Source organism: Sus scrofa, chromosome 5, assembly GCF_000003025.6.
Source record: "Sus scrofa isolate TJ Tabasco breed Duroc chromosome 5, Sscrofa11.1, whole genome shotgun sequence".
NCBI classification, from domain to species: Eukaryota; Metazoa; Chordata; class Mammalia; order Artiodactyla; family Suidae; genus Sus; species Sus scrofa.
Window position 1 is genome coordinate 18677235 of NC_010447.5, and position 16663 is coordinate 18693897.

The window sequence follows — 16663 nt, forward strand, 5'->3', positions numbered from 1 at the left end:
CCCTAGCCTGGGAACCTCCGTATGCATGGGATTGGCCCTAGAAAAGACCAAAAAAAAAAAAAAGAAAGAAAGAAAGAAAAAAAATGAATTATATTAAATGCAAAGATAGTATTTAATCAATTATTCCTTCATGATTTTTTGTTAGCTTCACTTATATTTTGAGCAAAGGATATAAGCCTTTCCATTCACTTCTAGTAAATCTTACATTTTTTCCATTACTTTGGACTGTAACAATTAATTCTTGTGATAAAGACCACTTCATATTTGACACTAGTTTTCTCCATTGCAGGAAGTTGGCAGTATCATCGGAAAGGTGAGGCAGTTTCACTTCAACTCTAATTACTATTTAGACAATTTGGGTTTAAATAGCCAGTGGAGCTCACCCTTGACTTTTCCCCTTACAGAAAGGAGAATCGGTTAAGAAGATGCGAGAGGAGGTGAGTTATTGGGGATGCCGGGGTTAGGGACCATTACCTTAGGAAGTTAAAAACTTTTAAAGCAAACCTTCTTTTTAATGAGAGATTAGAAGAGGGGAAGATGTTAATACCAGGAGAAGGTGGTATTTTTCTGGTTTGGTTATTTGTCATGACAAATAGTATGCTGGGAAATGTAGATCTAGTAAGTCTTAAATTCATTCAAAACTTAAAGCAGCTTCTGTAGTCTGTTTGAGGACAAACACAGTATGTGAAGTTTTGTCAACTTTGCCTTGTGTCAGGATCATGTGTATAAGCAGCTCCTTGCCCATCTTATTTAGGAGGGGTTATATATTTGTGTGTGGTATGCTCAGATCTTTTTTGTCTGTTTAACGTTTTGGTTCTGTTTCCTATCCAGAGTGGTGCACGTATCAACATCTCAGAAGGGAATTGTCCTGAGAGAATTATCACTTTGGCTGGACCCACTAATGCCATCTTCAAAGCCTTTGCTATGATCATTGACAAACTGGAAGAGGTTTGTTCCTTGTCCCTCATTCTTTTTTTTTTTTTTTTTTAATTTATTTTTTCCCCTCACTCTTCATTTTAGGTGCTCCTAGATAGCTTAGTGATTTTCCAAGGATTTAAAAAAAACTCCAGGGCAGACTAGCTCATAAAAATCTGTGAATGGGTCCTTTGCTCCCATTTAGCAACCCCAGAATTGGACCATTTGTAGTTTAAAAAGAAGTTATTTTAATCTGAAGAAACATAGTTGACCCTTGAACATCAGGAGTTTGATCTGTACAAGGTCCCTTGTACTTGAAATTTTTTCAATGAGTACATCAGTATTGCATAGTATGTCATACAGAACCACACAGTCCATGCATGTGGAACTATAGATAAATTATACATGGATTTTTGACTAGGGTGGGGGCCAGTGGTCCTAACCCCTATGTTCAAGAGTCATCTATAGTTTGAGTGCTCAAGTTGGCAGCAGCACATACACAAAAATTGGAATGATAGAGGTTAGCGTGGCCCCTTTGCAAGGGTGTCACAAATTTTTGAAACGTTCCATGTTTTCTCAGTTATAAAATAAGTCAGGTGAGGGAGTTCCCTTGTGGTGCGTGGGGTTAAGGATCTGGCAATGTCTCTGCAGCAGCTCGGTTGCTACTGTGGCTTGAGTTTGATCCCAGGAACTTCAACATGCTATAATTGTGGCCAAAAAATAAAAGTTAAGTCATGGAAGGTTATATACAGCAATAAGGAATATAGTAATACTTTGTTTTGTGACAAATGGTTAAGTAGACTTACTGTGATAATCGTTTTTTGTTTTTGTTGTTGTTTTGCCTTTTTAGGGCTGCACTCTGCGACATATGGAGGTTCCCGGGCTAGGGGTCAAATCAGAGCTGTACAGCCACAACAACATCAGATCCGAGCCGCATCTGTGATCTACACCACAGCTCATGGCAACACCGGCTCTAACCCGCTGAGCAAGGCCAGAGATTGAACCTGCAACATCATGATTCCTGGTCGGGTTTGTTTCCACTAAGTTACTATGGGAACTCTTGTAATGATCATTTTGTAATGATTAAACAAATGTCAAGTCACTGGTATACCTGAAACAAAATACTGTGTATTGACTATACTTTAAAAAAAAACCAAGTTCATATTGTGGTTCACTGGGTTAAAAATCTGACTGCAGCGGTCTGGGTCTGAACCCTGTCCAGGTTAAAGGATCTGGTGTTGCCACTGCTTTGGCCTGGATTCAATCCTTGGCCTGGGAATTTCCGTTAAACTGGCTATTAAAAAAAGAACAACCCAGATAGTTTGACTATTATCAGGCACTCAGTGTAAAAACAACAAATGTGTGAAAAACCAGCCTTTATTTTTATTTCTTTTTTTAGTTAAAATAATTTTTTTCTTAAATTGTTACTTTTTTTTTTTTTTTCTTTCTAGGCCACTCTGTGGCATGTGGAGTCCCCAGGCCAGGGATCAGATCCAAGCCACAGTTGGTGACCTATGCCACAGCTGTGGCTGGATCCCTAACCCATTTTGCCAGGGCAGGGATTGAACCTGTGTCCCAGTGCTCCAGAGACACTGCTGATCCAGTTGTGCCACAGTGGGAACTCCTATTTTTTTTATTTCTTGAAGGTATGCCACCATTATGTTCATGATTATTGGTTCAATAGTTGGATGAATAAATTAATGTTCTTTTGTTAGCTCTGCTGAACACTAATACTCTATAGATACAGAAACCTTCCAACCCTGTTTGCAGTTAAGCTTTTTTAAAGTCAGTCTGGAAGTTCCCTTGTGCTGTAGTGGGTTAAGGATCTGGTGTTGGCACTGCAGCAGTGTAGGTTGCTGCTGTGGCTCAGGTTCCATCCCTGGCCCAGGAACTTCCGTATGCTATGGGTGTGGCCAAAAAAAAAAAAAAAAGTTAATCTGGTAACTGCTAGAGCTATACTTGGAGGGAATATGTTTTATAGGCTATCAGAAGCAAAACGTCAATACTAGAGATTTTTCACAGAAGGAAGTCTCTTTGTTCAGTAAGTTGCCTCAACATTAAAATGCTGAACAACCAGTGCTCTTGCCCACTCAACTCTTTAGTTTCTCTGCTGTAATGCTGGTAATCACACATTCGACACTACAAGCAGAGAGAGCTTTGGAGCTTGCTGCTTGATGCCTCAATGGTGTCTGAAATTTTATCCTTACCAAGATCAGAAATATATTTGGACCTGCAAAACCTTGCTAATCCAGAGCTTGTAGCTTAAAAAACATTCAGAAAATCTGGAGTTCCCTTCGTGGCTCCGTGGTTAACAAATCCAACTAGGAACCATGAGGTTGCGAGTTCGATCCCTGGCCTTGCTCAGTGGGTCAAGGATCCGGCATTGCCGTGGGCTGTGGTGTAGGTTGCAGACGTGGCTTGGATCCCGAGTTGCTGTGGCTCTGGCATAGGCCGGTGGCTATAGCTCGATTCGACCTGTAGCCTCAGAACCTCCATATGCCTTGGGAGCAGCGCAAGAAATTGCAAAAAGAAAAAAAAATTTTGGAAAATCTGTTTAAACATAACAAATAAGGAGTTTCTGTTGCAGTGCAGTGGAAATGAATCCAACTAGGAACCATGAGGTTGTGGATTTGATTCCTGCGCTCTCTCAGTGGCTTAAGGACCCAGTGTTGCTGTGAGCTGTGGTGTAGGTCACAGACATGGCTCAGATCCCATGTTGCTATGGCTGCAGTGTAGCCCAGCAGATGCAGCTCAGATTCAAACCCTAGCCTGGGAACCTCCATATGCCGTGGGTGTGGCCCTCAAAAGTAAAAAAAAAAAGCTTTAACGAAAAAGTTTCTTAACAAATATCTAACTGTTCTTCAACTATAATGTAAATAAAAATCATTTAAAAAGAAGTTTCTGGAGTTCCCGTCGTGGCGCAGTGGTTAACGAATCCGACTAGGAACCATGAGGTTGCGGGTTCGATCCCTGCCCTTGCTCAGTGGGTTAACGATCCGGCGTTGCCGTGAGCTGTGGTGTAGGTTGCAGACGCGGCTCGGATCCCGCGTTGCTGTGGCTCTGGCGTAGGCCGGTGGCTACAGCTCCGATTCAACCCCTAGCCTGGGAACCTCCATATGCCGTGGGAGCGGCCCAAGCAATAGCAACAATAACAGCAACAACAACAAAGACAAAAGACAAAAAAAGACAAAAGACAAAAAAAAAAAAAAAAAGACAAAAAGATAAATAAAAAGAAGTTTCTGGGTCTATCTACTACATAGAGTTTAAGAAGTGATGTTTAACTATTTTAAAGCCATAACTTTTTAGAAGCGGCATATTGTTAGAGGAAAGACTGGGTTTTGGAGGTGATCCAGTCTTCTAATTTCAAATTGACAGCTTCTTAGATGTGACTGGGCAGGTACTCAGTCTCAATTTAATTATCTCTACAATGGAAATATTACTGAAAATTAAAACAAGGGTAAATAGAACTACACCATTTTATCTTTTTTTTTTTTTTTGGTCTTTTTGTCTTTTCTAGGGCTGCACCCGCAGCACATGGAGGTTCCCAGTCTAGGGGTCTAATCAGAGCTGTAGCTGCTGGCCTACACCAGAGCCATAGCAACGGGGGATCTAAGCTGCGTCTGTGATCTGCACACCACAGCTCATGGAAACGCCGGGTCCTTAACCCACTGAGTAAGGCCAGGGGTGGAACCTGCAACCTCATGGTTCCTGGTCGGATTCATTAACCACTGTGCCACGACAGGAACTCTTTTTTTTTTTTTTTGTTACAATTTCTTAAGAGCACAGAATTAGTTGCTTGAATTTGGGTTGCATCGTTATTTCACCTTTTTTTTTTTTGGTCTTTGTCTTTTCTAGGGCTGCACCTACAGCATGTGGAGGTTCCCAGACTAGGAGCCTAATCAGAGCTAGGTTCTTAACCCACTGAGCGAGACCAGCGCTTGAACCTGCAGCCTCACAGTTCCTAGTCAGGATTCGTTAACCACTGAGCCATGACAGAAATTATTTCACCTTTGTCTTAATTTTTTTTTTTTTTTTTTTTTTTCCCTGTGCCCATGGAATGTGAAAATTTCTGGCCAGGGATTGAACCCACACCACAGCAATGACCCAGGCTGGTGCACTGACAACACTGGATCCTAACCCACTGTGCCACAAAGGATCTCCCTCTTAATGTTTAATTTTTTGATTTCAGTATTTTATTTTGCTCTTTTAATTTTCAAAACCAGTGATCAGTTTTCTCCCTACCAAGAACATTGCTCCTAGGGTGAAGGAAAATATGTTTATGGCTAAATCTGAGGAATTTTGTAGAGCTTTTTATCTTTTCAGAAATATGGGGGGGCAACATTTGAGCCTTTGTTGATGCAGATCATGACATAATATAGCTCTTATAAGGGTAAGTGGTTCTTTTATGTTAGTTAATGAGTTCCTCAGTATCTGTTTAAACTCTTATATTCTGGTGTTTTTGACTAATTTCTTTTTGTAGGACATCAGCAGCTCTATGACCAATAGCACAGCTGCCAGTAGACCCCCAGTCACCCTGAGGCTGGTGGTCCCTGCTAGTCAGTGTGGCTCTCTCATTGGGAAAGGTGGTTGCAAGATCAAAGAGATTCGGGAGGTAGGTAACTTCTGTGGTTTTTCTTTTTGAAAGTAAATTACTCTAAATGTGGCTTCCTCTATTAACTTTTACTTTATCTAGGAAAAATTGGTATTTGTTAAGATGAAGATTTTTTTAAAGTAACAGTCCTAGAAGACTACAACTTGGTGTGTGTATGTTCTACATGATATGTATACGTTTTACATTTTATATATTTTGACCATCAGATGGTGGAAGATTAGTCACATTCCAGCTATTCTGTATGACATGTTGGCAACTTTTTAATGAGGCTACATAATTCTTTTTCATGTCTGGAGAGAGAGATTATAATTTGATATATAATAATAGTAGATATTTTTCTTGGCCAGATTCCTAAATAGCAAAGGGAAAATGAGAAGGTATATTAGGATGTAGGTGTAATTGTCCCTTTTAAGTTGTGGAGTTACATTGTATTATGGAGGCTTCCAGTTGTATCTGGGACTTACTGAATTGGTTGTTGGAATGAAATTTGAAAGGTTTCTAAAGGAAAACTGTTGTACATGCCATGTGAGCAGAGATTTTGATTTTATTTATTGATGTACTCCAAGTACCTGGAATGGTGCCTGGCATAGAGAATGGGCTAAATATTTGTTCGAGAAGAGAATTAAAGATGGGTGATATTTGTGGGTATTTTGTTTGTGGCCCACAAAGCTATCATTAGCTGAGAGGAAACCATCTAGAAGGATCTTTTTCTTGAGAGCGGGTTAAATTTAGGCTATTATTCAGGCTTATTCTCAGCTTTCAGGGGCTAATTTATTTATAACTGTGATTAGACAGTCTTATCTAGAACAAGGGAAGAGCAGGAAAGGAGGATAAAAAGGGTAAGATAGGAGATGGGATGAATGTCTACTGAGTTTTAGACTCTAAAATTTTTGTTGGGAGATATTGGAGAGTATGAACTGTTTTCTCTGATACTTGAATTTCTTTTTACCCCAAAGAGTACAGGAGCTCAGGTCCAGGTGGCAGGGGACATGCTCCCCAACTCCACTGAGCGGGCCATCACTATTGCTGGCATCCCGCAATCCATCATTGAGTGTGTGAAACAGATCTGCGTGGTCATGTTGGAGGTAAGCCCTCAGGCTCATGCTGAGAATGGGGGGAGGGTGATTTAGGGAGACAGACTGATCTATATTTAGAAAGACTAGAATTAGGTGAGGCTGTTAAAAGCCTCCAGTGGGGGGGTGGGGGAAAAGGTTCCCTGAGTTCATATTTTCCTTACCCTAGCTTTGACTTTTTCTTATAGTCCAAGCAAAAATAGAAACTGCTAAGCAGCGGTGATCATTTGGTTTTTAGCAATTCTAGTGGAATTGGTAGAGGAAGATCCACTACTCGGACTGAGTGGACAAAAGATGTATCTGGGTTCCTGAGAGCTACATTGTCTTTCAGATTTTGGTGTTTTGGCTCTCTGTAACTTTGATGTATTCTTTAAATTTCTGTTCTGAGGCAGGAATTATATAGAAACTTTTTTCTGTATCTGTGATGTTTCTGAATGACTTACAAGGTCCTGATAGATACGGTTCAACTAGAAGACTGGCAAAATTAAGGGAAATTAAACCTTGTCATAGGAAGTTGTTTCCATATTGGTGAGAAAGGAAAGCAGGACTTTCAAGAAGAGTTTAGAAAAATATTTGTGCACATTTCTGTATTCTAGATATAACATTTGGGTGCTTTATTTACTATTTTAGCATTATTTCCTATTCAGGACAATATGTAAGGTCTTAATTACCAGCTAAAATGTACATATGTGGATATTCCCTAGTGGTCTAGTGGTTAGTGCTTTCACTAATGCCACGTGGGTTCAATCCCTGGTCTGGGAACTGAGATTCCACATCAAGCCACTGCAGGCTACAACAAAAGTAACAAAAAAAATATACACAAAGATTTTTCATGTTCGTTAGACTTAGTTGAACACATGAAAATAAATACCTAAATTATTACAGTGGGATCTGTCTTGATGAGAGTACTGTGAGCTCTTGTAGTCCATGGACCATCTTCTGTTTTAGAGGCAAATAACTAGATGATCTAGCCAGAGATAAGATTGGTGGGTGAGGGGATGGAAATAATACAGTTTTTTAATTTAATTGACCTGTGTGAGCTTAAGCCACACAGCTGAAGCAGCTTTGAAACCTTATCTCTTTTTGTTTTTTTCCCCTCTGACTCTCTCCCAGTCCCCCCCGAAGGGCGTGACCATCCCGTACCGGCCCAAGCCGTCCAGTTCTCCGGTCATCTTTGCAGGTGGTCAGGTAAGAAAATTTTGATTGGTGGGCTAGGGTGAGCAGGGATTATATTTGAAATTGTCAATTGCCAGCAGCACACCAGGCCACTCTGCATGCTTGCTGAAATCTGTACTCTGGCCATAGTTTGACCTGCTTTCAGTTTTATTTATTTTTTGTACTGGGGAAAACTATGAATGCCATCTTATTTAATTTTTAGCAGGCAATGGGAGTTTTGTAGGCACTCGGAAGAGGTAATTTAAGGTGGGTTGGGTTAGAAGAAAGGATTAAACTACATTGGTGTCACTATTTCTCTCCCCACTCCTACCCCATCCATGATTTTTTATGTGTGGGATGTTCTTTAGAGGTCTGGGTAAAGGTAGCAAAGAGTTGGACCTCTGAAAGAGATTCTTGGATGGTGGTCTCAAATTGGGGGGTCCTGAAATTGAGTGTCCTACAAACTTCCCCTTCTCCCCACCTCACCTCCCCTACTCCTACCCCTTCACTCCCAAACTCCAGTGTGTTGTTCCTGGGCTCTTAACCTCGTAAACACTGGTTTGAACCCACATGGCGTAACTGAAATCAGCTGGGATAAAGGGTTCAGTCTCTTAGAAGTGGGAGAGAGCGCATGTGGGGCTGTGACCCTTGGTGTTAGAGTAAGAACACCAGAGTACCCCTTTGGCCTCTCCTCCTTCACCCACCTAAACTCTGAGTCTTTGGCATATGGTTTATTCTGTAGTTAGATTTATGTGACAGGGGCACTGATTAGCACCCATGGTAGTTTTGTGCTTTTGGCTAGTATTTGAGGAATAGGTGGGTCTGTTTTTTTAAATATTGAAGTTCAGGTTAAAATAGGTGACCTTCATTTTGATAGTTGCAAGTAAAATGCTCAAAAGTGCCTTTTCCTACATGGGGCTGACTTGTTATTTAGAGAAGCAGTTACTCAGCTAGTTCCATCTTGTATTTGAACTGGGGAAGCACTTAAGTACATTGCATTCATATTCTATCGAGTTGTTATAAAACTGAACAAGTTTTGGGGGATTTAGTTTGTCTTAGAGTTCCGGAAGCTTTCACAAGAAGTTAATCATAGCACAGTGTTACCTTGACAGTTTAGTACCTTGCCTTAACACTAGCCTTGTGCAAATTGGTTTGTCAGAGGGCTCTCAGTCAGTCTGGATAGTGAGGCAGGATAAGCAAAAGCCCAGAGTCAGTGTAGCAGGGAGGTTTAGTTTTAGGAGTTTCCCCTTCTCCCCTGGAACTACAGGTTCCTACTCTTCTGGATTCTTCCACTCCCATTTGGGATTATCCGTGCCACATGGCAGCAATCCTCTCCCATTTACAGTTCTTCCTCATTTCCCTTTCCTCCCCCACCCACCCCCTTCTTACCTCTTTGCTTTCCTTCCCTCCCTCCCCTTTATTCAGTTGACCACCCTCTAAAAGCTTGCAGCCTCCTCTTCGAGTGGCCCTGTTGTCATGGATTATTCCCATGGGCCTTTTTAAATGAACAAGTTCATGCAGTGTCCACAGATGGACCTGTCTTTTGTTCCTTTGTGACAAAGTGGGCTCTGTAGAGGTTCAATTTAATCCCACACTGACCAGAAGCTGTCATCAGCTCTGTTGTCCCGCCTCTTTATTCTTACTGAAAATAGCCCAGTTGTGCAGTATGAAATCTGCCACTATAGGTAACTTTTTTTTTCTTTTTAATTCACTAATTACAGCTCGTTTCAAATTGTGTTGTGAGCTCCTTTTTAAAGGAAAATAAAAAATTAAACAACTTTTTTTGTGTGAATTTCATGCTGGTGACAAGGTGCCGGATTGACAGCCCTGGAGACTGAAATCCTCTATTTATCCACAGGACAGGTACAGCACAGGCAGCGACAGTGCGAGCTTTCCCCACACCACCCCGTCCATGTGCCTCAACCCTGACCTGGAGGGACCACCTCTAGAGGTGAGAGGGGATGTTCAGTCTCCAAGGCTCACTCAATCCTTCCGCCTCAGCCGAGACTGCCAACACGCGGGGGGCCAGTGGCGCTGGTGATTTTTGTGCTGTGGACACCACCTGTCCACGGGGACCTGGACTGACCCCCCCACATCATTTCACACAGGCCGCGTAGCCCACCAGATGGTAACACCAACTCTTTTTTTTACTTTTTTTTTTCTTTTTTTGTTCAACCCGTCTTCCCTGTCTCCTGCTCCTCCTACCCCATTTTCACCTTCCCACCCCTACCTGGGTGCACTTTTGGGGTTACTGGCCACTGTGATGTGAGAAGCTTCACATCCTGTTAACCAGCTGCTCCTTCCTTCCCCTCCTTTCCTGACCCCCCCTTGTCCCCCACCCCACTGCCCTGAAGACCCAGCTCCCTTTTTGGGAGGTTACGGTGTGGGGGGAGGAGGGCATAGTGGGAGCTGCAAGTGCCTTTTATGGAGGGGAGGTGGGAGAAGGCAGGACTCAGAACACAGTGGTTTTTTTTGTGTGTGTGTGTGTTCTATGGTCAGCTCCCTAGTGCTAGGGACCCAGCTAGCTTCAGGTGCACTTAAGGTCTTTAGGCAGACGTAGAGAAAAAAATAAGCTAGGGAGAGGGAAGTGTTTCAGAACATGCCATGTAGGTTTGTGCAGGTACAAATCATTCATGTTACCATGATTGGTAGGAGGGTTGGGGTGGTTGAGGGAAGAGACTGTTTTCTCCTAGGCTATCTTGTACACGGGGAGAAAGAAGGGGGCTCGGTTGATCCAGGCATTGTTCAATCCCACTTCCCACATTTTCACTAAGAAACAGTTGTGTTATTTTGTCTTTGATTGCAGGGAACATGGCTCCCCTTATAGGCATCCTGGAATAAGCCATCATATTTAGGGTTTAAAGAAGGCCAACTCAGGTCTGACTGTATTTGCGAGATACCATCTACTGCCTCAAACCCTGGCCTCTCCATTCTCTAGTTCAGCTCTGGCTTCCTGGCTAGTTGAAATCTGTCTTTTTTTTCCCTCCCCGCCCCCCGCACTGGGTGGCTGTCCGTGATTGGTTTTTAATAGGAACTGTTTTCCTCCTTTTGTAGGCCTATACCATTCAAGGACAGTATGCCATTCCACAGCCAGATGTAAGTTTTGTTTTCACTTCTTGTTTCCAAAAGCTCCCTCTCCCATCCAAAATTGTCTCATTCCTTTCTCCATGTAGGCAGAAGTGAGTTGGGTCTTAGACATTTGCAGTATTGTTTTCCTCACAAGGTGAACTCTATATTGTAGCCCTTAAATAATCTTTTATCAGGGGATAGTAGCACCTGAATTTTGACATTTCATTCCTGGTAATTATAATCTGGCAAATTATTAGATTCTGCTTTTTTCCATGTTCCAGATCTCTTTAAAAGAGACTGGACCTATGCATCTCTGCATGGAGTCCTTTCCATGGGGGTTGAGGGGGCTGGGTGTGCCCTCTGTACTCCTCAGTCTGAGGTGAAAATTTAAAAAGCATTTAGAAGCATGGGGAAAGGGGCTTGTTTAGACAGGAGGGATAGGAGGCTGAATACTTGGGGATTCAATTCAATAAAACCTTGCCTGTCACTAAAAATTCCAACTTAAAAAGTGCTGGTATTTAGACTTTAAGAGTATTTCTTTTTCTGCACTTTTCCTCTATCCTTACTAACGCTTTCAGGTGCTGAGCTTTAGATTTGGGAAGTTGAGTTTGGCTCTTGGTTACTGGTAGGCCTAGGAAGGTGAAGTAGCCTTGAAGAGGAGTTGTTTTACAACAGCCAGGACAGTTTTATAGATGAGAAAAATAGCTGTAGGAATCATGGGGTGGGGGTGCTAAACCCAGTTTGGTTTTATCTTAATCTCTCTCCTCCTTGCAGTCTCCCTGCCTCCTCATCTCCTTCCCTCCTCCCAATACTGACAGAACCCTGCATGGTGTGTTTTCCCTGGCACCACTGCACAGTTTGTTTACCTAGCCTGTCTGTGCTTGTCCCTGGGGCAACTGTTGCAATGGCTGCAAACACCTTCATTAAATAGGCCATGAGGGAATGGTTGTCAGGCGATGCTGCTGCTTTTCTTTTCACACACCCAAATGCATTCATTCTCTTGGTACTGATAGCCTTTCTATTTCTAACTCTTAACTTTACCTTCATGTTATGCCCATTCGCCAGAATTGTGACACAAGCCCCATCCTTACCCTCTCTTGTAGTTTGAGTAATAGCTGACTTTGTGGATCAGGAGCTCTGCATTTTCAAACTTGAATGTGCTTGAGCCCTAGTTATGTTACTGTTCTAATGCCAGCCTCTCCTGTTTTTCTTCCTGCAGTTGACCAAGCTGCACCAGTTGGCAATGCAACAGTCTCATTTTCCCATGACGCATGGCAACACCGGATTCAGTGGTACGGATACCTCAATGTTTATTTCTATAAGGTGTAGTGCAAGACAGAGGCCAGCCCCAAGGTCTCAGTTTGACATCTGTTTAAAACAAATGTCATTACCCAGCATCCTGCTGGTTTAAACCTGCCTGTTTTCTATGGCTAAACTGAAGGAGGTAATGTGTTTGTTAACTTGGTTTTCATTTGGGGTGACTTGTTCTAAAAGAGAAAAAAGGCCCTGGAAGGTTTGGGGTGAGGTCTGGGGATGCTTATCAGGCAAAGGGTAGGCTGGTATTTTTTCTAATCCATCCTCACTTCCTGCCCCTTTGATCTGATTGGCACCCCCTTTCTCTCCACCAGCTATTCACAGACCTGGGTAGAAAATCCATTTGTGCCAAATTATGTAGCATTTTTTAGTTTTGGTTTGGTTTTGGTTTGTTTTTGGGCTTTTTTTTTCTATGTAAGGAATAACTTGTCCGATAGGGTTAGGATGAGACCACCAAACTCATTTTCACTTGTATCTTAACAGGCATTGAATCCAGCTCTCCAGAGGTGAAAGGCTATTGGGGTAATGATTAAAAAAAAAATCTGTAGTATTCTACTGTTATATTAATAAACTGGTGGGAGTCTTGTTTCACTGCCCATGACATACTAGCAAAACATGCACATGGCAGAAAGGAGCTGAGAGAGCAAAGCAGGGGTGGGCCTTCTGCCCCTGAGGGTCCCTTGATGGATCTGGCCTACCCCCCCTGTAAAAATATTGAGTTTAGCAGCCATATCTAACAGCAGGGCCAGACTTGAGAGGTAGCCAGCTGGCCTGGTCTAGTCCAGGTATGGGTGTTTGCTGATGGGATTTTTTTTCTTTTTCTTTGGAAAACAAAATAAAAAAACAGGAAAAAAATTATGGAGCAAAAGATAGGGACTAAATCTGGAGAAATGAACTTCCCTCACCTTACTGCCATTTCGTTCTCACTGACCTTCAAGTGTAGGTTAGGTTGGGGTGTTGGGGGGGTGTTAATCTGATATAGGTGTATTTAAAGCAACTCTGCATGTGTGCCAAAAGTCCATGGTACCCAATAACAGGCATGATATTGGCGCTGGTGATAGCATCAGGTGAGATAAAATTGGAACACGACAGCAGGAAAACCAACCAGAAAAGGGGAGAAGTGCAGAATTACTTGATTAGATTTTGGTTTTGAGGGTTGAGGATACCACATTCCCTTGCCCCTTGCTTCCATTCCCTTACACCCTAATAGGCTGGGCTTTACAGGAAATGGCATGAAATCAGATCTTCTGTGTGTACAGAGGAACCTTTCCAGCATAATTTCTACACCCCTTTCCCCCTCTTTCCTCTTTGGAGGCTTCCAAGTTAGTGATGAATCCCAACAGCCAATGCTGGGTTTCCAGTTTGTTTTCCTTCTGTTAGGTAAATGTGCAAATCAGTGGGAGTTTGTATGCTGTGCATTGAACTTCTTTGCTCTCTTCTGTCTTTTTAGCAGGTTTGGATGCATCTGCTCAGACTACTTCTCATGAACTCACCATTCCAAACGATGTAAGTATAGTTAGTTGGGTTGCATGGGATAAAAATGAAAGGTTTGGTTTTAAAGGATAGAGCAGTGTCGACACCTAGGGAAAGAAAATGGCATTGTAGACACCAAATTAAATTCTTAAAACTATGTAAAATCCTGAATAAAAACTTATTGAGGGGATTGATAAAACTATCGTGTGGATTATCTTGAGCCAGAAGGAACCTTTCTGTCTCAAGTAGAAATTCCCATTTGTCTTTGTTTCTTATAAGATCCAAAGCCTTATCCCTAACACAGTGGTCCTTGGATGTTCTAACACAGTGGTCCTTGGATGTTCTATCTGTGCTGTTCAACATGGTAGTAGTAACTAACCACATGTAGGCTTTTTTTTTTTTTTTAGGGCCACATCTGTGGCATCTGGAGGTTCCCAGGCTAGGGGTTGAATAGGAGCTACAGCTGCCGGCATCTACCACAGCCACAGCAACGCAGGATCCGAACCAAGTCTGTGACCTACACCACAGCTTATGGCAATGCTGGATTCTTAACCCACTGAGTGAGGCCAGGGATCAAACCTACAACCTCATAGTTGCTAGTCAGATTCGTTTCCACAGCGCCACCATGGGGACACCTTTCCCCCCCTTCACTTCGGTGCCACACCTCTAGGCATAGGGAGGTTCCCAAGCTGGGGTCAGATCAGCTGTAGTCACTGCCCTACACCACAGCGACAGATCTAAGCCTTGTCTGCGACCTACACCACAGCTCACGGCAATGCCCAATCCTTTAACCCATTTAGCAAGGCCAGGTATTGAACTTACATCCTCATGGATGCTAGTTGGGCTCTTGACTGAGCCACGACAGGAACACTACATGCAGCTATTTGAATTGAAAATAACAATAATAAGTTGAATTTCTGTCTCACTGGCCACCTTCATGTGTTCAGTAGTCATTAGTGTCTGTGGGTATTGGACAGTGCAAATGTTGACCAATTTTTTACTTTTTCCCAAGGTAGTATAAGTTAGCTAGAATTCTTGTTAGTATAGTAAAAGAGGTAATCATAGCAGGATGAATTTAGGCATCTTCGTTGACAGAAACGGGAAATACTTTTACCTTTATGCCTAGCCACAGTAAAGTAGGTTTATCATCATCCTTGCTTTATTTCATTTTTGGAGTTAGTACTCTGAGGAAATGAGCTAGGAGTCAATCAGCTCAGAGTTGGCTCTGATGTGTAGTGGTCAGAAAAATGGGGCAAATCTGCAGTCCTCTGCTCTACCAGCTGAGCTATCAAGGGGACAAAATAGGGCAAATCTGTATCAGGAGTCTGTGAGTAGAGTGTGTAGAATACAGATAGTGGGAGTTCCCGTCGTGGCGCAGTGGTTAACGAATCCGACTAGGAACCGTGAGGTTGCGAGTTCGGTCCCTGCCCTTGCTCAGTGGGTTAACGATCCGGCGTTGCCGTGAGCTGTGGTGTAGGTTGCAGACGCGGCTTGGATCCCGAGTTGCTGTGGCTCTGGCGTAGGCTGGTGGCTACAGCTCCGATTCAACCCCTAGCCTGGGAACCTCCATATGCCGCGGGAGCGGCCCAAGAAATAGCAACAACAACAAAAAGACAAAAGACAAAAAAAAAAAAAAAAAAGAATACAGATAGTGGTTTCCATTGCCACATTTGTAGATAAGCCATAGAAGGCTAAGGGGTGGGATGGATTCTTGGACATAGCCATGCAATTCTTAATTTGGTATGCCTTTTCTTTTTTTTTTTTCCCCCTTAAGTTGATTGGCTGCATAATCGGGCGTCAAGGCGCCAAAATCAATGAGATCCGTCAGATGTCTGGGGCGCAGATCAAAATTGCGAACCCAGTGGAAGGATCTACTGATAGGCAGGTTACCATCACTGGATCTGCTGCCAGCATTAGCCTGGCTCAATATCTAATCAATGTCAGGTAAGGGTTCCTTACTTTTTGTATTATTGATGCCCACACAAATAATGTGTGTGTTGGGGGAAGTTACACTGTAATATTAAGTTGGGATTATTTGGGGGATGGAAGTGGAAAGGGTAGAGATGGCAAAAGAAAGTTTAAAGTCTACCTTTAGACTTTAAAGTTTAGCTCTACTTTTCATCCATTCTTAGTGTAGGAGAAAAGTGAGCAGATTGTAATAAATTTGCATGGGGTTTGGGAAAAGGGGGTAGATTGTTTGCATTTCATTTTTTGATGTGTTTTTGGAGTAGAAGGGATGGGGCATGTCTTCAGTGGTAGGACTGCTCTGGCTAGTACCCCCATACTAACTTAAAGCCAAATGTGGGTCTCTTGCTGTAGATGTCATATAAATTAGTATTTCATTAATTAAGTTTAGGCTCCAAACCACCCTTAATTGAAATAAGGATAATGGAGTTATGAGTTACGTGACAGCAAGGTAGTTTCTTGGAGGCAGTCATTACCATTTTTTTCTGAAAACATCCATTTTTCTCAAATTGCCAGTATGTTCCATTGTTCAGAGCTTGTGGGAGAGGCACAGGTACTGGAATGTTTTAAGAAATACCTAGTGATTTCTTTCTTCCCGCCTCACCATCTCATTTCATCCCTTAATGACTTCCTGAGGTTTTATTTTTCTTATCCAAACCTGGCTAATGTTAACATACACAACTGTAGCAAGACTCTTCACAGTCCAGTGGGCATCCTACAAGGCATTTGTATTTCTTGCTTAGCACATGTGCTTAAGTCATGTTCTTAATTGCTTACTAATGTTTTAAACCAGTGTTAGCAGCTCATTTCCCAAGAGGCTTAGCTGTCCCTCTTATATCGACCTTGTTGTCATTTACTTCTACCACAGTTATTTGGTCCCTGTTGTGCTTTAAAGTTTTATGAGTTCCTGAACCTAGTGCAAGGGAATGGAATTTGTAAATATTTTTTGCCATGTTATACTGACCATGTATTTATTCCATGGTCTTTTATCCCCTGGTTAAAAATTTATCAGTTCCCCAGCAGTGGTTCTGACTTTCTTTTTGCCTTCTGTTTTTTCCTGCCTTGAGGTATTTGCTAGTCTTTATGG

General features: G+C 42.4%; 1 protein-coding gene across 44 annotated transcripts in view; it reads left to right on the forward strand.

Moving 5' to 3' along the window:
- The window catches only part of PCBP2 (poly(rC) binding protein 2), a 33622-nt gene that overhangs the window by 7111 nt on the left and 9848 nt on the right, over nucleotides 1-16663 (forward strand). For 3 of the 44 annotated variants that reach the window (XM_021091183.1, XM_013983899.2, XM_013983275.1), the window contains exons 3-14: nucleotides 290-313; nucleotides 405-437; nucleotides 832-948; nucleotides 5396-5527; nucleotides 6484-6612; nucleotides 7702-7788; nucleotides 9614-9706; nucleotides 10810-10851; nucleotides 12044-12116; nucleotides 12622-12660; nucleotides 13589-13644; nucleotides 15386-15555. In XM_021091183.1, the coding sequence (XP_020946842.1) occupies nucleotides 290-313; nucleotides 405-437; nucleotides 832-948; nucleotides 5396-5527; nucleotides 6484-6612; nucleotides 7702-7788; nucleotides 9614-9706; nucleotides 10810-10851; nucleotides 12044-12116; nucleotides 12622-12660; nucleotides 13589-13644; nucleotides 15386-15555 (995 nt within the window). 44 annotated transcript variants of the gene reach the window in all.